Genomic DNA, 24,168 nt, shown 5'->3' on the forward strand with positions numbered 1-24,168 from the left:
TGCGAACGCTGTGATTTGTTAGGTATCAATGTTTAAACGTATAACGCAGAAATGTAGACGGAACATGAAGGTTAGTTAATAGAGGAACCATTATTGCTCATAATGACCATGACTTTTGTTCACTTCTACTACGATTCTTTGGCTATTGAATCGTACTTCAAGTGATCATTAGGCGACACGCTACAATGCTACGCGCTACGATTACGCTACAATGTATAGCGAAAAAGAAATTAAGCCTAATCCGGCTATACCGCGTTATGCATTCTACTACTGATGCCAGGTAGCAGGAACGTCGCGAAGGACGTTTACCTTATACAACTACTATCAAAATACGCGGTAGCAACGCAGTTGTCGGACTCAGGGTGGACTTTTGTTGATTACTTGTATTCTTCTGCTCTTTCAATGCTAGCCCTTCGAAGGAATTCCTGCTTCCATGAGAATTCGTATCTTTATTACGAACGTTGCTGCAACGCTTTCGAGAAATTTAGCCTCTCCCTAACATCCGAGTTATCTCGTGCGAACGAGGTGGACGCGGCCGTAATTGGCCGATCGAGATCCCCAATAACTTTCTGTCTTTGACATACATGGTCAGGTCGTTTATCTAAAATGAAGTACCTGCAAATCGATACGCTCTTGTACTTATAGACTTGTCAATAAAGTTTATTATTATTATTATTGCTACCAATATGTTTTTTGGTCGGTCGGTCACTGGCAGAAAGCAGATATGCACGCTAAAAAAACGATCACTTCGATTATGCTCTCAGAAGAGCCTCTTCTTCGAATATCAGTTATTTGACGTACGATGATTGAATGAATACATATTGATGACGCGTACTGATTAACAGTCCAATAGATACAGTTTTGCTTCTTTCTTTGCTTGCAGTCACAGTAATTTTAGCCGTAAAACAATCAGAAGCGTAATTAAAGGTTATTTCGTTGTTATGTCAACAATAGTTAAGTACACACACAAATTAATAGTGAATTTATTTTTTATCATTTGCCATTAAACGGTAACTCAAACGGTAATGTCACACACAATATCGAAATCGGTCGCATTACAAAGTTACTCGATATCCGAACACAGTCGGCGCGTAGACAATAACTGTAACCCGAAAATACTAATTAACTTAGGAAAACGGGGCTACATTTAATCATACATGTGTCTGGGCCCTCTATATAATCGTATTCCGTGCAGGTCTACTCATTCATTTGTCGCACACACGCTTGCCTGTCTTTTGACAGTAAGCCGCATTCAAAACAGGTCTTGGCGTTGTTCTTTAATTTCAGTAGCTAACGACAAGTCTGATCCGCTTTTCAGTTTACATTACGCCAAATTCAGTACAGTGTATTGTTAACACAAATGGGCTTAGCTGATATGTAACGAACCACACTCAGTCTCTATCAAAGTTAAGTTATAGCTAAAACTGACACTACCACGTGGGCGGTGTATGCAGACACTTAAGACCGAGATTGAAGCCGACACCCACAACGGGCAGCAAGGCACGCGTGACCCACGCCTGCACAGTAACCTGTTGCCCGCGATTTTAACTATCACTATCCAGCTAAGCGAACCGCAGAAGTATTACGTAAAGGCTGCTTTTGCTGCGGTGGCATTCGTAGCCAACGGAAGCAGAGTCATGCGACCCGTTACGCGTTTGGATCCTCATAATAGACCCGCTTGACGGCTAGTGGCTTGACGTAGACGTAACATAAGATATGGAAGAGCAATGCGGGTGACAAATGAAACCGAGGAACCATGAGAGACGAAAGCCCAAGCATTTCCTCTACTTCTCCGCCAGCGCTTGCCCGCTCTCATCTTTGCCGTACGCCTGTAGAACGCGACAGTTCCTGTAATCAGCTCTAATTATCAACGACAGAGGGCGTGCAGGTCGATTCAGGTCAAGTGTGGATGAAAGGTTATAGGCTATTTTGCTCTCACAGTTCGCTCTTTTCGTCTATTATTTTCACTTAATATTACTAGAGAATTTATATTCATAGATGCCTCAAGTGTTGAACTGTTTTGCCTCGTAAAAGTAATCGTAAACGGATTGAATATGGATTTTTTTCAAGATTATTGCAAATTTAGTTTCCAAAAGTGATATTCCAGTTATATTTAATTTTTCTGGAAAGGGGTTCAGTGATATGCAATCTGATCTATTGGAAAGGCTTGTGGTTACAAATTAAACAATAGGCACTAGGAATATAACTGAGAAACTAGAATATAACTTGTTTTATGTTATCACCGGAATTGATGGCTTGGAAATTCTAATAAAACTGAAAATATCTACAATCTACCTGTGTTACTTGTAAGTTATCGTACAATGGCCACGTTCAACAAACATGAAGAATCCCAGTTTCATAGGCCGATTTTAAAAGCAGCCATATTTTCAATATCTGCCCTGGCTGCTATTCAGTCAAAGACAGCATTTTTGCGAATTACTTAATACTACTATTACTGTTAATATTGCCTGCAGGTTTAGCAGCTCAACAGGCCTAAAGTCTTCTAAAAGGCACTTAAGCTGTCGCAGAAACACTTACAGTTAGCTGAACCCTTACAGCAGTTCTCGAGGCCATTTCTTTGACCTCTATGAACTCTTTTGGATAGGAGTAAATTTCTTGTGGTTGCAAACAGCTACCTGGTTCCGCGTATTTACACAGCGTATAGGTGAGGGGACATTGATAAAGCGCCCAGTGACCTGAGAAGGGTGCTTGTCTACGAAGTTGTGATCACTGAGGGTGCACACATCTGGTTCGACTTTTGTACCGTGGCATTTATTTTTATGACAGGTTAAGAGGCACTTAGAGAATGGAGACAATAGCCGTTATAACGGGTATAGCAAATATGAAAAATGCCATGACTGAGGGCATGTGTTTGAGATAAGGCGGGAGTGACATAGATAACGTTGGTGGTCTATACGTAACCAGCTTAGAAATTAGTCGAAGTAACCTTTAAAGGAAAGAAGAAGGTGGGAAACTGTTCCCTGGCCAAGGCAAATTATCATGTAAGGTTCTAATGACAATCCTTACCAAATTCTCAGGCGTATATTTGCAGGCTCTTGCCACTTGCGATATATATGGAGACATTACTATCTTGACATATATTATCATTATATAGTATTTACAATAACGTTTTCAGTGCTTCCGTCCCCAGAAGGAACCCAGGCAATGCCTTGAGAGTGAGAAGCATGATCAATAAATTGGGTAAAAAATAAGATACAGTTGTATCCTGTTCTGATTTACCCTTGGTTAACGTGAGAGCAGATAATTCTAAAGACTGCATTTTCCGGCGCCAAAAATCACTGTACTGCTTAAAATTTCAAGTTCATCTTTAGCTAGAAAGTTTCTTTAAATTTAGGCTTCAACTTTAATTTTTGGGACCGGCCAAGCTTTACTGTCATCAAAACCAGGAAACACTAATTCATAGGTGATGAATTTTAAATGCATAGTAGGTACCACGCATATACGTAAAACGTCTTATCCTGCCACCTTCTGTTTGATTTAGAGACTTGGCTGTAGTAACTGTTTTCGTTTTACGTTTTTATTTTTAGAAGTAGGGCGCCTAGTCTATAACTGCGGATAGCTGACCTTTGTTTCTGCTGAGCCGATTTCAACTACAATGGCCTGCTAGTTGTTTAGTATTTAATGCTGTATAGTCATTCGATTGGTATCTGCCATAGTTAGACGTATGGAGCGTCAACACCATTTTTTTTAAAAGCATTCGTCGATTTCTATCGTTTAACATCAGGATCCCTAACGCATTGACAGCGCTTACATACTTATGCTTAGCGAGAATTTCTACGAATTAAACATACATTTTTCGAAAAATCAACAATAGTGAGCAGCTTGTTTTCAGTAGTTTTATGGTCAGAAACGAATACAACATAGAGGAGACGATAAGGAATAGAACTAAACATACTGAAAATTAAATCCTATTATAGAAATTAGTATGTGAAGGTGAATGATCTGCCAATTAGCTTGGATTTATAGAGGTTCGTCTATCCATTTCGTACTTAGCATTTATCTAAGACGTGAAGTATAATTTTATTGCTTCACTTATACACTATACATGTGTGCACTGTATAAAAGATAATTACTCGGCCTAGTGCATTTATCCTCTCGATGTGCTTTGCTTTTTACTTTTATGTTTTTTTACTTTAATAGGCAATTAAGCTATTAAGCTACTAATAGTTGGTCTTTGACATCGTTTTTTTCTATGCTATAATATTGAATACACCACTTGGGTACTATTTTCTGACGCAGATGTGATAGAAATACAAGTTATTCTGCTTACTTTAATTAAAGCGTTAGCACAAAGGTGGGTAGCCGACACAGAGCGATATGATATATGCTAAAGGTGCGCCTTACGAAATAGCTGAAAGACTTAACGAAAAGTTAACTCATTAGTATTAAATCAAGAACTATAACATTATTTTTTTTTACACGTACAATGACTCGATTTGGCTACAGCGGGTAACCTGAACTACCGTGTTGAAGCTCTATATCTATACACTATAGTTTTCTGTTAACAAAGTTATGCGATGGATTTTTATTTTATCATAAACAAAAAAATTGTTTGGCTTTAGTAGTTGTGTCTTGTTTTTCAGTTAGTCAGATATAAAATACAAAATCAAACAATAAATTCCTTCGTTCTTAAGTCGGCGTGACCCATGATTCGGCCCAGATAAATCATGGCGTAAGTTTGGCACAGTAATGTCAAGAGGAAGACTCAGAAAGGTTGGGACGTAATTAGCTTATTATCGAAATGTATAAATATTATTTGCTGTGGGGATCATGATCTGTTGCCAGGTGGACTCGGAATTCAGCTTAATCCTTTTACTATACGATAGCCAGCAATAGTTGATTAATTGTCCTAGTGTAGGAGGATTTCTTCGGTGAAGATGATTCGGGGCATGGGGATAGCTTGCTGTGCTGCGTGGCCAGCTCGACTTACCGTGTTTTATGTTAGCCTTCTATGCCGATCTATAATGCAACAAAATGAATACTTTTAAAATTCCATTTTTATTATATGCTGTATAGCATAAGAATGCTGATATGTAGTGAGCTGGTTGTTCTCTCTTTGGATTGAGGCTTTGACGATTTGAAGCGATATTGATATTGATCGACTTGCCGACCGAGTAGTGGTTTTTTGGGCGTCACCAGCATCTTGTGTCATACTACTGTCTACGCGTGCAGTTTCTAGTACCTGACAAATAGGTTGGCAATCATGTTCTTGCTTAATTTAACATCAGATCTTATGAGCGTGCCATATAATATAACCTATTACGTCCCTTTAGTTCGTACTTACTCGAAAATTCGCAAGCTTAAATATAGAGTTTTTAGTAGCATACTGCATCTTGATGCTCCATTTTAATATTTGAAGAAATCTAGAAAATGTACCGCTGACTCCTAGGTACATCGAAGAATCGTTTCACTACCTGTATGTAAAAATATCTACGTAAAACTAAACAATTTACTTAAGTCACGTAAATTTCGCCCAACGAGATAATACGTAGTAACTTAGACATGTCTAGATTGCTTCGTAAACGAGTTGAACAACTTCCAGTAAAGATTTTCCGGTGATTACCAGCTTCTGCCATAACGCATCGGACAGCGACATTTCCGATTGCAGAAACGACCGCTGGTTCTGTTTCGTGGTGAGACATACATGGCTAAACCAAAATCTCATCAATGTCATATTGATAAAATTAACTTGTTTTAAAATAATTTACTTAGCTTACAATTATTCGTTCTATAGTTTAATCATCAATTGAAACACAAGCATCGTTTGTGTATTTGATTTTCTGTTGTAGCAATATCTCAGGTAAAGGATAGAATTGCTTTTTTACAAACTCTTCAACTTCGCAAGTTCATGTGGTAAAGATCGCTTAAGGTGTCCTGTCATCAGTTATTTTTGCCAAATATAATGAATCCTGCTTTGAAGTGATTCCATTCACTAGAAAATGTTGAAAATTGTTACCTGGCAGTGTCAAAATCGTGCATCAGGCTTTGACACTTAATTTTTTCAAAAGAGATTTCCATCGGAACCTGCCGAGCTCGCTCAAAACAATTAAATTTTACCTCAGTGTCAGCATCTAAGTCTCTTTTTATGCTTAGCAGTACCATGAAATGTAAAACCTGATTTTGAAAGGGCCAGCTGCTTGCGTTACCCCAGTTCCTCTCAATAAGTGACTGTTTTCCTTACCCGATATCTCTACAGATGAAAATACCAGTAACGCTTTCATAGTCACGACCCATATGCTATAGGTCCTTACTTAAACCTACATCTGGAATGCATAAATGAGGTGCAACAAAAATTTATTGTATTTCTGAACTCTACCTAGGCTACGCCAGTATTTTGCTATGGCTAGCCTGCAAACACCTTTCTGTAGTCTGACACACCCACATCGAAATCTTGGTCATTCTTACTAACAGGTCGTGTCATACCAACACAGCTACCGCGCAAAGGAATATATAACTACGTGGAATATTTATTGTGACCCCAGATTTTGCGAATCATCTAACTTTCCGATCCGCCTGAAGGTGTACAGCTGCACAACCAGAACTATGGACCGAAACTAAACACACCAATTTGACTATTCCGGCCAACATCTGTGGTCCAAAAGTTGAACGCAACAGTTCTACAGCCGCGTGCTAAGGCAAATCATGCTACCTGCCAACAAATGCATGGAAATTGGCCAATTTAGTTTACTAGGTGGAATAGGCCTCCAATTAATGAACTCTGCTTTATTCACTCCTGTTGCGTCGAGTTGTTTTTGTCGTATCAATCGACAGAGACAAGATTTTTTTATTAATTTAATCAAATTATCTATATGTTGAAATCGATGAAGAACAAATATCATACACAAAATATATCTTTTCCATATATATATATAGTTGGACACATTTGGTCGGGACAAATGGCAATTTTATAACAACTGCGTCTCCTAGCAATGCCACTAAAGTTGTCACAGATACGAAAATTAGCTGTAATGCGATAAACCAGGTAAATGTCGAGCTGCTATTACTAATTAAGTAGCTAGCTAACAAGAATTTGCACTTAGGTTTGAAAAGGTCTAGTTATAGATGAAGGAAAGCAACCATTTGTTTCTTTGCGTTAAGGACACCATTAACAGATTAGCTGTTACAGGTATAAAGATCAAGCCTTATCTCGTTAGCTATAGGTTACCGCATCATTTCTATTCATGAGGTTAACTTTATCGAACAGCTTCTGAAAAAACTTCTCTAGCCTAACGGACTTTAGGTTACGACATTACTCGATACTATTATCAAGCCTTCGTGTTCACACAGATACCAAACGAATTACTCAAGGGCTAATCGACTATTCATTATTATTCAGTAAAAATATCTGGGGTTTATTCATACTACATGGATCAGTCTTGTCGTGACTGAAGGTCTCAGCCACTGAAATACTGTTTTTTCTTGCACTATCCTCATGGGCCATTAGTCACATATACCAACTCATATCATGCCACCTTTTCTTTATAGTAGTAATGTGCCAAGCATAGGCGTCTCTAGCATTTGCTAGCTATTTCGGCGTCACCCAACATGAATGCGCTTTCAAAATGTTTGTTTCTTCGAGGACTCTTATTTTGAAGAATCTCAATCTCAGGAAAATAGTATAACAGTGTATTTACTCTAAAGATCATTCGAATTTTACTTAAGAAAGGCGATCTTAGAAGGATTCGTTCTCAACACCCTGACAATTGAATGAATCTACCTAAAAGCGAAGTTATGCAAGGCTCAACACTCCAACTGGGTCTAACAATAACTTTTTCAAGCTCGTCAAACTAGAAAATGTAGCGATTCTAGTAGGCGGCTAGCGCCTATTTTGAAAACAGCTAGTCAAACTCATCGAGTTCTATAGATCGAATCGATGTGGTCCTAAAATCAGTCTATTCACTAACAAACAGGAAAGAAGCCATTCCAGTATACAGGAACGCATGCCTATTGCGTCCACGGTGGACATAAACGAAGCCATTCGGTGCTTATAAAACTGCGTTATGCTGAGCTCTGCGTGGACGGAATTCTTTCTTAACCTTACTTATCATAAACTCTGGCAACCGGAACTCGCTTTGTCATTATCCACAATGAAAAGCACTCTACAGGGAACCTTATGACCTTGCATATTTAACTGATTTCCCAAACAAAAACTATCCGGTAATTAGTCACTTCCAAAGATCGTAGTAAGAACACGATATTACCTATTTTTAACTTTCTGAGCTTTTAAGCAGCATGGTTTGAGCAAAAGGCGAATCGGATAGATTTAGCACGTTCGCTTTAATATGGCTACAATAGTCATATGAACACACGTCTCACGGTTTCTGCAGTGGTGTCCAGGGAGACTTCAAACCCGAAGTTGTCAGGCGCTTCCGGACACTATGGGATCGGCCATAAAAAGAATAAAGAACAATAATATGAAGCGTTCTCAATCCCAGCGAGGTCCACGCAGAACCATGGGTAAGTCGTTCGTAAAGATGAATCTCATCTTCCAAAAAGCGTACGCAATTGCCGCACCTGATGATTCGCGAACTGTGCCGTCTATCTAACGGCAAGGCAGGCAATACCTAGATTGAGTCATAACAACCAGTTGGTTTTGAAAGAAGTAGTTCTGTCCGTGCAAAAATTTCCCGGTTACGAATTTGTGTAGCTAGACATACCTCTAGGTAGGTATATTTCATGTCATAGATTTCCACATAGGCTGATTGAATAGTAGCGAAATCTAAAACCGTCGGCCTTGTGGCGCTTAATAAGCCTAAATAATCTTTGTTCATATTGTTGTTCCGTTAGTAAAGTTTTTTATTCTATAATAAACGAAACATCGATTAAATTACATGGTCGTTGCATGGAAGCAGTTTTTTGTCAACTTTCTAAAGAACGTAAAATGTTTTTTTTTTCAGAAAGGCAAGGAAAAAATCAATCCATGTTCATTTCGCATGTACTACTTATAAATATATACAAAGCATATATTCAAAGCTCCAGCTAAAGGTTTTACTTTATAGGACATTCTCTGCTCGTCATAAAGTAAGTTACAACACTTACATTTAGGCGTCTTAACTTCTTTCTAATCGATGGTTAGTGACTCGCCGCTGATTATGAAGTAGTCTGCAGACAAATTTACCCTACACGTATTTAAATTGATATGTATATTAAACCTAAGCAACTTTATCAAAAAGTTTATCAAAAACTTATAAAATACATTATTTGAGTAGCGCAATTATTAAGGTAAGCAGTTATGTAACAAATTGTCAAGTTGTGCTGGCACTAAAGGTGTCTCTAGACTGTATCTTGCTACGGAGCACCGAAACATCCCGCCATGCTGGCATGCATACCGGCGCAACTTTGCGGACAAATGAAGAAGGTTTAATAAGGAGTGAGGTGAAATCGAAGATATTCAAAGTGGCCAAAAGCCATGCAGGTTTTTCATGCCACGGAAAAGCTATGCTATTTTCCTAATTTCTCTAATTCCTATCTAAATTGTGTGCTGTAAAGCCCGTTAATTAATTTGAACATTCATCGTTGTTGATTTCGTTACTTAGCGACACGACCCATCTCACATATTTCACTCATTTAGGATATGGTATATTATTAAGACTGATTTTCTGGTTTCGTCATAACTTTGACTTAGAGAATCATCGAAGGCACTTTAAAAACTAGTAGAATTTAGCAGTAAAATGTTTTATCTTACATTTTGTCATTTTTAATATTCGAAGCAAATAGTGACAAGCCAACTCACTTTAAAAACTTAAGCAAGCGACTTGTCAAATAAATCATAGGACAGAAAGACGTAAACAGAACGACGCGTCCGTGGCATGAAAACAGTATCAGGGAGAGGGTAAGTGAGTGTATTCCTTTATGCGCCTTTCCTCTGTGTTTATCAACAAACAAAGGCTAGCAGACGGCTAAGCACATCAAAGTGGTCCGTGATAATGAGCTCCTCCAGTTTAAAGATTTACTATCGAAAAGGGAAATCAATTATTGCGATACTCCGCAAGTGTCTCACTAAATACGGAGCAAATGTCTCGTTGAAGCAGGCAACAGTCAGGCGATTCATCAAAATATTTGAAGAGACTGGTTCGTTCAAGGGTAAAATGGCGCCTGGGAGCGTACGAACAAGCCACTACATCGCTGCAGTATAGAGAAATGTGAATGTCGATCAAATGATCTCAACGCGATGTCGCAAGCAGCTGGGTCGATCAAAGGGCACTCTAGGACTCATCCTGAAGGAAGACTTACATCTTTATTTCTACAAAGTACATTTAGTTTCTTGATCCTATTCGAACCTTACATCTGCCTTCGAAAGCTTTCTAACTTGCACCTTTTCCTCGTAGTATTTACAGGAGGGCAATTCTTCTAGCTAAACATAAAGCAAGCTGATTAGGTACAACTCAGCCTTGTGTGCATGAAAAATCGTAAGCTTTTTCAAGGGTGATCTATTGATAAACAGGCTATGTTATTGTAAGGACATACATGCTCGTAAGTTCAAACACGTCAACTTTTAGAAGACATATTTAAACTGACCTAAATTCGATCGTATATTTTAGAGCAAGCATTAAACGTCAAATTTTTGCATCTCTATTATGCTGGCCTTCATTGTAGTTACCGAAAATTTGGTTATATAAGCTGAAACATGCAGCCTCTCTGATCAAGGACAGAAGCACGTCAAATCAGTTACCAATCAAATGTGATGTACGCATGAATTGTACGTACTCAAGTTTAATTTTTAGTTCAAGTTTTCATTTAGACATTTAGTTTTTATATATGACAACACGATGTATAGAAATTGGCAGCAACGTAAGCTACTGTGAAGAACGAATAGTTAAACTGTCTTTAGTTTTTTAGTTATTTAGCCGCCGTAATTTAAGGGAACCACAATTTAAGGGATTTCTACGCTGAATGAAAAAGGACATCGTTAAGTTATAATTATTAAGATTACGGCGTAAAGCAGTGTGGTGTGTTCATTCTTGACGAACCTATATTATGTCGAAGATAAACTGCTTCTTGTTAATACTGTCAAGCTGTTTGTTGCTTCTGCTCATGCTCTATTATATTACATTTATATGTAGCTGAGTTTAATATTGTCGACGTTCGAGGTCTACGCTATGAGACCCTGCAACTCTTGTGCAGCAACATTTTTACATCTGCTACAATGACAGCTGCTCTAAGCAATATTGTCGGAGTGAAAAAGAAAACATTTAGGGGTACTTTCTTAGATAGGAGTAGCAGTTCCAGCATCATTATGAGCAGGCATCGAAATCCTCTTGATTTTCCTGGTTGTCTCCTTCGCACCTTTCATTTTGCTACAGGTATCATTTAGTGGTGTTTCGTCGCTGCCACTCTTTCTAGCCGCTTGTCGTGTTGGCAACAGACGTCGCTCAAAAACAACAGCTGTCGTCGCATGACTGTTATCCCTGATAATAGGTATAGAGCGTGCACACAACGCAGGCGTTTATATGAACGACGTGTTATACACTAGGGATTGTTGCTTGAAGTTTCGCCAATAAGATATAATACACGGCCCGAGTGTACATATACAGTTTAGTACATAGTGAGTATGACACGCGCACCGTAAGTGCATTGCAAACGACGCAATCGCTAGGCGACGAAACGACAGACGCAGTAGTGCATCTACTACGCTGCTACTCGGTCTATGCACGGAAGCGCACCGCATCGCGCCGCACTATCCCGTGAGTCTTCGGAGCAGCGGTGGCCGCTGAAGCTGCAGCCGCAACTACGTTGTGCCAGCGCGATTCATTCGCACACGAAAGTGTCGGAGCCTTCTTCCCTTCTTTCAATGGGAGCTTGACGTTCGGTCTCGGGCAGTTCCACTACCGCAGACACCATTACGACTTCGGACTATACAACATTGGTTCGTTGAGCTACGATTAGCTGTATACCGAATGGCGTTGGCAACTCGTCTATTAGGATGGTGAAGGGATGATTGACCACGGACTGTTGTTGGCTGCGCGCGGCATGGAGTCGTCCGCTATTTATTTATTTATTTAATATTAACAGCAGCAAAAGCGGCCGCAGTCACAGTGCACAACGGCAACAGCAGCATCTCGGGCATTGAGGTATCAGCAATGTACGCGCGGAGTAAGCCGCCGCCGCCGCCGCCGCTGCCGATAAAGGAGTGACAAGTAGTACTCCGAATGGATTGCACGTAGACGCCAGTTAGTTGGGCATCCGCCGAATACAAGGCAGCTAGAAGCCGAAAGTTTGTCAGCGCGATAATCGCCTAAGTCTTACAAGAGAATATATAAGTGGTGAAGACTAACCAGCGGATAGATCGGCTGCTTTGGACAAACATCTTCGGTCGACTTCATCGACGCTGGCTGCAGCAGCAGCAAAACAGCTGTTGGAGCAGCGGATACGCAAGCGCCAACGAAAACATCAGAAACAACAAGGCCAGTTAGTGTACTATAGAGAGTGTAGCATATCATTGACAAGAACAGTCGTACTTCAAAGCGGTCGTACCAGTAATGGTGTCATATTATATCTTAGCATAACATTAGCAAAAAAGGCACCGTAGTGCAGGGCCGAAACAGCCGTTGCTAACCGTTAACAAGAGCGACAAACAGTGTATGGTTGGTGTCAAAGATAGTTTTACTTGACAAATATGTTCCTATAGCTTTCCCACTACCAGCTATAGCCGTTATAGCTATTCATACGGTTGATGATATTAGTGTGTTTAGCTATGGGTCCATATAAGGTTACAAGTCCCAGCTTTGGCCAATTGATTTCTTAACCGCTCATCCAACGGGTATACCCCGTTTCGTGAATAGATTCATTGCTGTTGTCAGATCTGGACAACCGCAGATCTTTCCGCCGACAGCTAGTTAGTTCTTTATCGGTGTTGCCTGATTACTCAGGATGCCACCGCTTGTTGCTAGTTGAACAAGAGGGCACGTACGAGAGCTCAGTCGGTGCAGACTTTCCTCGGTGGATTCGGTCGACAACAGTCTTCTGTTCCACAAACATTAACTGGCCGTGACACGGCTCTTGACCAGTGTTGATTGTTAGTGGACGGCTGGCGGATCGTTGATCATGATTTAAATGATGGGGAAGACGTTGCCGTAGCATGCGCTATGAATGTTTTGGATGCTCGCTATAGCCGTTATAGCATCTGATCTTGATACCGACTCTACGGTCACTCTCTTGGTACTGTTGTAGCTACGCGTAAGCAAATAGCATGAATCGCTCTCCAGTGACCCTATTGTTTGCGATACTATCGCGGTCGATTGCTTGACTGGCTCGTTGACTGGCAGCAGAAAGTGCATTGGCGTATTTCATGTTCCGCCAGCAGCGCCCGCACTGGCGCTATTTCGCTATGTAAGAGTTTCCTAGTATATTGTTGTTGCCGTTATAACAACTTATTCGTTAGGGCCTAGAGAGCAATAAGCGTCGATCTCTGACGTTAAACTGTACCTTTTATTAGCGCCAGTATTAATAGCGCTAATGCTAGGACAGCTATTGTGAAATGAGAATTTGTCGTATCCCCATAGCGTATATGTGTTATATGCTGTGGCCTGTGCGTTAAAACGTGTTTGTGAGTTGCTATAAGTTGTTTATCGGCGTTTCCATATAGATCGATATAGGAGACGTGGCTTATTCAAGGAGTAAGTAATGAATAATTATTACAAGTAGAGTGAATAAAAAAGCGGTAATGGATTGCTGTGAAATCGTGTTCGGAGATGGAATATTGCAAGTAAGCAGCTAGTTAGGTCGACATGCTATAGAACTAAACGGACTATCAGAATGAGAAACTTGTCTGCGAGACTAATACAGTAAAAAAAATGAGTGAATTTTATGACCTATGCCTATATTTGACCGCTACACCAATCAGCGGTTCCGGAAGGTTTGATATACTCAACCGCACGCTGTGGACTTTTGTAGAGACAAAAGATGGCGGTACCAGATGTGTAAGACGCAATAGGGAGTGCCGCCTTTCGTTAATATGATTATATTTGAAGATATCAACAATTTATTAGACCATCACAAAGATGTGGAAAATCAAGTAGAACAACTATTTGGTTAAGATGTTTGGAGATTTGACCTTGCTTGATCCACTTGAACACTGTCATCGTTTCCGGTACGGCAGATATACATCTAGCTTGTACATTGTATGGTAAGATTGTATTTGGACGATTTCTCCACAGGATGAACATAACCAATAACTGGAAAAGTCTATATATTGAACTAACTTTATAGTCAATAGAACATTAAGTAACTTACATTACAAAGAAACCTGTTCTTCCCATGAGACTGCCGTGGGCAATTTGCATATAATATAATGCTGTTTTGTTTAATTTGTCGTCCAGTAGTTGCTGTTCGACTATAGAACCATCTGCTGATTGTCTGGAATTAACCATAGGTCGACACCGAACATTTTATATACACGTAATTTGTAGACATTCTATAATAACATGTGCTATCATGCATAGTAAAATAAACATGGTGTTAATATCAATAGGAACTAGTCTTTTTACAGCTGCGCCTGCATTGCTCGAGTCAAATAGGTGCATGATGTAACACGTCTGTAGTAAACCGTTCGGGTCTATTGCCTCTGCTGCTTAGTAGATAGTGCTAGCATGTGATGATTAGATAAACCACGTTAGACTTATGAACAAGAATAAGCTGCAAATTTACTGGAAATTTGGAACGCGTTATGGATATACGGATCTGCATGATGAATCATTTCACCAGCGGATTTTTTGCAGAACGACCACTTCATTATGTGTTTGGCCAAAGCTCATAAAATTTCTGGTGATTTCTTCTGAACCGCCTTTATAGAGGACGTATCAAATACTTCACGTAAATTTACAAGGCTTCATTACCATGGACTCATGTTCAACCATACTAAGTTACCTGTTTTACCATATTATCGACGATTTCGATCTTTGATGCTGAGTAATGTTTTTAGTTGTAGAACTACGTGTAACAGATTGAAAAGATGGTTTGGGAATCCGTCAGTCTGAAAAATTTTTAATTGTGAGCACCAGCACCGTGCTGTTTCGCCCAGCCATTTTCTGATTCCCCTAAATTTCTATTTGAGTTGTGTCTATAATCGGCTTATTGGAGACTTACAGTAGTTTGAGAAATCGGGATAATTAATACTGCTCCTAAGCTGTTCTGATTTCAATTTCTCTTTGCACTCCACGCTGGGCTGAAAAGATATTTTCGCCCTGGAAAATAGCAGAACATGTCAAGGGCGGTTCCTGGGAGACGAGAACGACGTTCTCAGACCGCCAGTTAATATTCGCGCCGCTATCCAAAAGTTCCTAGCCCTAAAAGCAACTAGTCACTCAAATCAGAGAAAAATACTGATTAGGTTAGCTGAGTCAGAACAGTCACGCTCAGGCAAGATTCGCTCTGGCAGCTTTTTCTCTTACCGCAAAAACAAATGGATGCATTCAATTGAAGTTCGGGAAGAACAGCGAGGATTTCGCAGGCAGGAAGCTTGACGCCCTGGAGCTGTCCGACGCCCATTCAGTGTGTCTAATCGGTATGAGAAGCGGTAGCGGGAGATCAGATTGAGGGCCCATAGTTCCGACAGGAAACAATCTGAACTCGACAGTGATGGTTACATAGACTGTTAGGTTCAACGACCAACGGAAACATTGTTTGGTTAATTTTTTTATAGTGGTTCGTATTGTTTAACCGAATATGGGCAGTATGATAGCTATTGTTAATATGCTGGTAAGGAAAATGAGATCCGATTAAACCCGAAACTGAATATTTATTCATTCGAAAACACGGTATGTTAGCATCAATACAACTTAAAGAGAATCTCTTGGGTTCATTACATTTCCAGTCTATTTAGCAGGGTAGCAAGAACTTTGTCGATTGTAATGACGAGAAACTGAAATTTGGATTTTAAAAACAGCTTTAAGAATTCGGATATTGTATTCAATTAATTCAATATGGACCTTGCTACTTTGCCGTACTGGAATTATTAGTTCACTATAAGAGAGGATATCATCGTCACTCCCGCGGTGCGTTGTGTGGAACCTTATGTGGAATGTTGAAAAATATCATTGTGAGGATTCGAATTGTTATTATTATATTGTAAAATCGCAAAAAATACGATGGTATCCCGTAAGAACATCTGTTTAATCCACTGTGCACTATTCATCTGTAATGTGTGTTATAGTCACAGCTATAAATTGTGTCCAGCAAACTAATTAAGGCAGTCGTTAATTAATTAATTGATTTTCAGACAATGTCGGTGCGAGTATTAAATTCCGACGTGCAAGACTTAGGCGAAGGACCTCACTGGGATGCTGTAAACGGCCGCTTGCTCATAGTTGACATTGATCAGTTTGCGGTCATGTTTATTGATCCGGTAAACGGTGATATTACTGCCAGGCACAAATTCGGTTAGTGGGAATGCATTTGAGAGCTTTTCAATGGCCAGAAAGGTAAATAACAAGGAGGAAATTTTGCCCCCAAGTCTATTAGCCTACGTAATTGACTCGGTACGTCCTCTCGATTTAGGTTGAATGCGGTTACCATTAAAAAAAAAAAACTTTATCGAGCTGTTTTTGTACGAACCTTTTTCTCGCCAATATAAAGAAAAATATTTGGAGCCAAATGAATGTTCGCTTCGTATGTATGTTACATTAGTTTTACAAACATTAGCTTAGAGGTTATCAAAGACCTATGCTCAGAATGTTTTTCGAGTATTTATGATAAAAAAAAATATTCGCTGTTCCATTAACTCGATTAAGGAAAGCAATGGTGGAAACTACTTTTTTGAGATGACTGTACAATCTTACGGCGTATCACAAATCAAATGATTTCAATTCGAACTGAACTTAGATGACAAGGTGGGAGCCGTGATTCCTTACGCCTCGGATTCCAATATTATGGTGGTGGCAGTCGCAAATCGCCTGGTTAAATACGACTCGGTAAAAAGAGAAATCCTTGAGACACTCGTTGATGTGACAAATCACGAAAAAAACGTTCGTACCAGAATCAACGATGCCAAATGCGATCCCTATGGACGCATTCTATTTGGTTAGTATTTACACACACTGAGATATATATATACACGAAATGTATCAGTTATAATTTCAATAGTTCCCATCTCAGCTTAGATGTTAAAAATAAAATATGTTCGCTGTACTTTTGTTTGCAGTTCGGATTACAACAAGCATTATTGTATGTGAAATCTATGGTATCTAGCCATTGCTATAGCAAGTTTTAGCAACATTTGGCAAAATAAATGTATTTCGTCCATTAAATGTGTTTCGAATTAATTCTGCAAAGGAGCCATAACCAGATGATGAAATTGTCAACTTCTTCTGTTACTTTTGTATGATCTGTGTGTATTTAGGCACGATGATGTACGAAACTCCCGAAGAAGTTTACCCAGAAAACATTGGTAAATTATTTAGCTATTCTGGAAATGGAGGTCTCAAAGTGTTGCTTCAGGATGTGTCCCTGTCCAATGGGCTTGCCTGGACCCGCGACAACAAAACCTTTTTCTATATCGACTCAATCCCGAACAAAACTCTAACCGCTTACGACTACAGCGACGAGGGAGAAATATGTGAGTTCCCTTTTTAACGTCAACTACAATCAAACTAATGACAAATAATCCACATTTGCCGGGAGAAAGTAAGGTTGTCGATAACGTAATCGAGGTATTTATATGTGTTTCAATACTTGACATTACTGGAAAATAGGCCCCATTTCGGTCCCACGATCCTTGCTAGAGAATGATCATTTGACAGCACTCAACGAATTCTCTCGCTCTCCCTATATACATATATATGTATTGTCAAGAAAGTACAGTTTATATGCATTGTACTAGAATATCAGAAAATTTGCAGAGTGGTGCCTATTATTATTTGCCAGATCAAAACACTAAGTATCATATTATTGTAAAAAAAAAACAAGCGTTTTTCCTTTATATCTATACTCGTTAACGTTGTTCTGGAGTAGATAAGGAGGCATTTTTTATGTGTGGCTAATAGCAAAATTTGCCCAACTTGCTCGTGAGTAAACGGAATACTAAGAAAAGCCAAACCAAACATTTTATACAGCATGAATATACAGTATATGCATCGTTTTCTATTTGGTCAGCCCTTTACTACACGTATATACGATAGTGTGCAGGCGAGTGTGAATCACATCCGTATAAATTAGAAATATACTGCATTTCTGCAGTAGTCTGGCATATGTCACATAGATGACATGTAACCTAATTGAGTGACGAAGTGTTCCTTGCAAGGGGCTCAGTTGCTATGCATTCGCTATGGAGGAGAGAAGAAAATTATATGTTCACCTGTATACATTCATATGACGTATTTCGCGCAACTTTGCCGACCACTTATTTTTCTTCGTTCCACCATCATCATTTGCATCCTCGGCAGAATTTAGAATAAAACTACTCAGTCTATTTTCCACTGGGGTACATAGTTTTTTTTACTGACTACTGGAAGATGGAGTGGCTCGCAAGGTGCGATGGCCGTAAAGGTTCGACACTCCGCGCTCCATTACAACGCGGCCACATATTTTAGCCAAGCGAAATGGGTAGAAAAGAGGACAGACCCAAAACGAGGCTTGTTATTTCAAGTATAAAGTATACAAGACTTGGACATCTAACGGTTGCGGCTTCTAACCTTCTCCTCAAATCTCTCACCTCGATCAAAAAAAGACCTCTGTTTTGTTCTACAGGCACCACAAAAAGCATAGATCTCAATAGAATTCAATTTAGGCGATGTTCAGTTGTATCGCTGAAACGGTGACGAGGCGAGATTTATGAAGCCGTGCTGTATAAGTTGCTGATACGATTTGGATATCCGCATTAGTTATGGCTGTATGTTATTGTTAAATGTTTCGTTCCGGAAAGAAGGGAAGCAGGCTATCGCGAAACATTTTTTAAGATTATAAAAATACCTACTTCCTTTTTCCCAAATTAGTTTTAATGACGCTATTGCGCATAATCGTAAAATAATCTGGATAAAATGGATTTTTGTTAATCCTTATAGATTACTTTTTTGATCTCACCGACATTGTTATTTGATCTCTGTTCTATTCTTTCCAGCCCGAACTTGACGAATGCTATTATTATGACTAATCCAATTTCACAGTGAAATTTACGAATAATCCGTATTCAGAAGAACACTTATTATGTTTTGTTTGTAGTTTCCCATACTATTTTAGGATTCATTTTTTGTATGTAAACTACTTACTTATGCAACTTAGGCCGACGGTTTCTTAAATCAGTTCCTTTAGCTAATCGAATTCTATTCATTCAATTGCATTAACATGCAGTAAGCTTGCACACGTAAAAATTACCAATCACATTTTGGTGTATCGATACGTACACGTACTTCACCATAAGCAAAGTGTCCATAATGTTGCGAGGTCAACAAAAAACAGTTGCCGCAGAAGTAGGCAAAGCTTACAACCCCTTTTCCGCGTTTAGATTATAGCATCAAGATCATCTTCTGTGTGGTCGTATTTTAAAGCATGTTGTTCGACTACAGCGGTTAGTAAAAACCTTAGTTTACGCCTCCTCTAACAAGACGAAAAGAATTCAAGGTCTCGCGCCGTATCCGAGAAGATCAGATTCGTAGCATTATACTGTCCTGCACAGGGATGCCCATCACTAACATCACCTGGAAGTGTACGTGTCTGTTGCAAGGAGATTGTCAACAACGCGTTCCTTAGCGGCAGAACAATAGTCCGTCAACCAAGTCTATCGTGGAAATCTCTGCCTTCGTTTCGCACCTAAAAAGATAGTGTTGATGTCGTTGGAAAACGGCACAAGGCGAGCAGATATGAACGAACTCTGGCAGTTTTTCCTAGAGTTCGACAGACACAACAAAATCCGAACCTAGCAAATCAAATTCTTGACTTATATCAAAGAATAAACAACCAGTGGGGAACTGCAGTGATACGTATGGTTCAATCTGTTCGCTGTCCAATTCGTTCCGGTTACTGGCTGGTTAACACCAACTCGATGTGTTTCTTGCGTAAACAACTGTAATATGGCTAGAAGCTATAGTTCTAAAAGAGAATAGTATAAAACATTATGTAAGTAAATCTAAGCGAAAAATACGCCAACGGAATAATACAGGAAGAGCAGCTAGATAGTAACGATTATCTAAAAAGTATTTAAAGTGTATTTAAGAGTGACGTTATCTATGGTATGCAATAGAAAAATGGGCCAGCCTATGAAATTTGTTGCTTTGCTTTTAGCTGTTGAGGTTAGGGGCTGCATTAGGATTAGGCCAAATCCTGTATTTTAGAAGCAGCGGATAGCATCCAGCTGAATACGAAGAAATGCTCCAAACATTGTAGAATAGCTCCCATAGAGGTATTCTACAATGTTTGCCCAAAGCGCCTGATTACAATGTGGTTACGTATGTCTTTGCTTATAACACGGAAGCTGCCTATTGAACGAAACATCAGGAAACTATAAGGGCAAATGATATCAACAGTGGAAAAACGTCGAGACCATTGTTCGAATTTTGTTGGCTTCTCATTTCATTAAAGTGGCTACGAATATTTCAGTATCGATATGGAAGATATTGATATACGCCTGCATAGCACATATCGTATATATTACAGCAGTTTCTATACAAAATAAGTTACCCACAGGAGTTCACTCCATATTACTCCATAAGACGAAAACTGCAGATACGTCTAAACAACATAATAGCTTAACCAAAGCCCATTTTGCATAATGCACAAGTTTTTTTAGCAGGCTTACAACGTCTAAAAGAAATTACATTCGCTGTGAATTAGAACGAAATGCGAAAATCTAATTTAGCACAAGCTAGTTTAGTTTCCAACAGACATACCTGTGATACCGATGTGATTGATACTACGGAACACATGGGTGACAATACCTAATTTGACTGCTAAATCCTCTACATAACCTTGTTGAACTGTTAGGTAATTCACGTTCCTGCAAGCCTTCACGTATTTAATGCTATATTTAAAGGGCATATGACATCAAGAAGGTTTGGCGCAGTCGCTTGTTATTTCCTATTCAGTTAATGCAGGTTGTGTACTTGGGTGGTCAGTCAGTCTATTGCTTTTCGTCATGTCTTCTTTGTTTTCTTTCAGTCAGCCAAGTCCGAATAAAGCATTGCTAGGCGTGGTAGGGTCGCCGTATCAGTTGTTTTATTAACCTAACCACATTCATCCACCGTGAATACGATTAGCCTTCTTGCTCATCGAGATATTATCAAATTTTCGGAAAGATCCCTGTAGATGTATTCTCAACAGCCAACAAACTGACACAAATTGCTGGGAGGATAATGTTTCCTGTGTAAACACATTGAGACCCCAGAGATGCGACGAAACATTGGAAATGTGAGATCGCATCTTCTGTCCCTATTAAGGGGATATGCCTGTGAAACCCTATCTTATTTAGATAGTGAAATTTGGCATTATTGGTGACATTCGTTAATTGTGAACTGTGTAAGAATGTTAATTGGTAGAGGATTTGGTTATAACGCTGTATATTCATGTTGAATATTTCCCAACTATTTTCTTAAGCATATCTAAAAATGTCGTCGAACTGGCTGTTGTCTATTTCTTGATAATTTCACATGCTATGATGCGAAATGCTCCGCTATGGTCAGCACCCAAAAGAAATCTTTGCGAGTTTTGAACTGCACGCCTTGTATGTCTCTATGTGTTCTTCTTGTAATAAAACACGTATCTTTTCCAAAGCGTTACCCTAAAGTCCCCTAACTTAGTTGCTGAGCCTTTTTATGGAGCTGAGTCGTCCAAGCAACCCCTCGTAACACAATCCCTGTACCGAGATAATTAACCCAACGAAAATTTATTTTTAGTGAGCGCGCTCAATACAACGCATTACATCATATATACTTTGGGATCATCTCCTATTTTCATAGTTCATCTTTTATAATCAAGGCCACATTTCTCAAAACCCGTTATGGCCTGCTTATTTCTCTGCGTCCATGCGTCTTCATTCTAGCCGTTCGCACTCTCCTTTTATTCTTACGTAACAGCATTTCTTTGTGGAAGTGTAGGGTTGGTCAAACGGGTTTTTTTGTTCTTCACTCATTTTCAGCCTCGTCTACATTCTCGTAGCTGTTAACCCATGGCCTGCGATGGCTCCTATTTCGGCTGCTGCATTGCTGTTGTTGCCTATCCTAGCAGGCTGCTTCGGCCTGTCATTCTGTGCAGCCGACGGTATTCGGGCCGGTTAGTTTCCCCTACTTCGCTGGCCGTTCTTCCTCTGGCCTGCCTTCCTAAGGTCACGTTCTATGAGTACGCCAATGCAATGCGACCCGTATTTGGCTGTTTTAGCTAGAGAAGGAGGCAGAACGCAGGCAAGGGACGGTCATGTAGCCGTATCATCTATGCCACACATCCCACGTTATAGTCAGCGATGTCAGTTATATGTGTCGTTCTCTAGTGAATTCGTCCAATAACGGACGGCCATAAGCTCTTTTTCAGCAAGAAGCCGCCTCAACACTACTTGAAAAAGTTGCATTACCCCATCTTCTAGTTCTCCTTTAGCAGCTTGGCTGGTGAGGTCTGGTCTGCTTCGTTTGCCTTTCGTTCCCAGGCTTATGGTTGATTCAGGGGGTGTCGCACCTCGACTTGCTGCTCTCTTACTTCGAATGTCCTGCGTCACGGAATCTGCTTCTTTAGCATGAGTAAGTAGATGTGAGCATTGTATTCGAGTGCGAAGGACAGACCGCTTGAAGAGCGGTTTCGTTGGCTATCATCACACACGGCAAGAAACTATTTTAACTTATCGATTTCGAGGACTCACCCGTCTGCAGATGATGATTGGTTCGATGTTCGTGGCCCATTGCGAGTATCCCCCAAAAATTATACAAGTTTTAGAAGAGCCTGCCCTGCGGAGGTTTGGTCGCCTAATAAGCCACGTTTCTATATAACATTGACATACCTTTAATGTTTTTGAGCTTGCATGTTACTAACTTCACAATAGGAAACTTTGAATTTTTTTATTAATAGTTCGATATACAATTAGAGCTATGTAGAGCAAAAATTATATTCAAGGAGAACATTATTTGATTGGGAGTCTGACTATACTGACTGAAACACAAGCCAGTCTTAAACCCTTAAAACAGTCGATAATATTTATCAATAATATTATTAGTGAAGCTTTTTTATCAGCTGCAAAGCAAATACTTTTTTTTATTTTGACAAAGGTGTTTTCGTACGGCGAAAAAAGTATTTTTGATAAGGTCATCGTGAAACATAGTTGAAAGCCTTGGCTTTATTTTACACCTCTATTACTTATTCTTTAACGAATTTATTTGTTTCACAATATGAAACTTTAAAGCTGTTCATAGAATTCTGATTTGAAAGGTAGAGAAGCCGAATCGGAGCTAATTTTTTATAGATTTGAGAGGCTTAATAAAGCTTTACCAAGATAGCCAAGAGCGTCCTATATTAGTGTTCTTTTATAAGGAAAGATCCAGCGTCCTTTTTGTCGGCTAACTTGCTTACGACCTCCATTGCAAGATCTCATGGCAGAAGAACTATTACCAATTCAAGCGTCTTTTTGTTACTGTGTATTTCGAGTAACAAATAGCTATTGATATGTTTTGATGCTTTCAAATACGCTATAACATCTGATTGATTTTGCATCAGACAGGCACAAGGTGGATTGGATTGAATACCAACTAAAATTCAGTTAATCTTATGCAGAGCACCTTGCCGGTTGCGGGAAACTCATGAGCGCCAGCTATATCACAGACCGTTGATAAGGATATATATACAGAAGTCCAATTAGGACGGACAGACTGCGAGCCTTCATGAAGAGCGGTGACCGCGTTGAATTTTTTTTGCCGCTCAAACTAGAAGGGCTATTGCATATGTGACTTGTTGCATGAACTAGTGGCAAAACCATCCAGCGGTGATCATTGGGTCGTATAGACACGATAAAGAAAGCTAAAATGAAACAGGCCTATAAATAGGTAGTGAATATTTGGGCGTGGTAGATGCAGCATTTCAGGGGTCACTTTGCGACAAGAAATCGAGATACGTGACTATGTAGAGGACAGTCGTACTGTAAGAAGCGACGGTATCAGCATCAAATAGGGTGGCTCCCGTAAGTGAAAATAGTTTCACTACGATAAATGTATTTCGGTTTGCATTCTAATAAATAAATATATATAT

At 39.6% G+C, this 24,168-nt stretch overlaps 1 protein-coding gene and 1 long non-coding RNA gene across 9 annotated transcripts in view; one reads left to right on the plus strand and one right to left on the minus strand.

Annotated features, from left to right (window-relative positions):
* LOC111245719 (regucalcin-like) overlaps positions 1-24,168 on the plus strand; it is a 41,768-nt gene that overhangs the window by 16,434 nt on the left and 1,166 nt on the right. Inside the window, exons 1-4 of one of the 8 annotated variants that reach the window (XM_086979938.1) lie at positions 11,422-11,439; positions 16,238-16,397; positions 16,840-17,037; positions 17,357-17,572. In XM_086979938.1, coding sequence (XP_086836064.1) covers positions 16,241-16,397; positions 16,840-17,037; positions 17,357-17,572 — 571 coding nt within the window. In that variant the 5' untranslated portion in view covers positions 11,422-11,439; positions 16,238-16,240. The other 7 variants (XM_022794418.2, XM_022794413.2, XM_022794417.2 and 4 more) reach the window with 7 other exon arrangements.
* Positions 627-4,279, minus strand: LOC147757471 (uncharacterized). The gene is made up of 2 exons (XR_015320870.1): positions 2,539-4,279; positions 627-1,860 (listed from the first exon to the last, which is right to left on the minus strand). It is a non-coding gene; the product is annotated as an uncharacterized LOC147757471 (long non-coding RNA).

The sequence above is a fragment of the Varroa destructor genome, unplaced genomic scaffold (genome assembly GCF_002443255.2).
Source record: "Varroa destructor unplaced genomic scaffold, Vdes_3.0 BEIS01000002.1, whole genome shotgun sequence".
NCBI lineage: Eukaryota > Metazoa > Arthropoda > Arachnida > Mesostigmata > Varroidae > Varroa > Varroa destructor.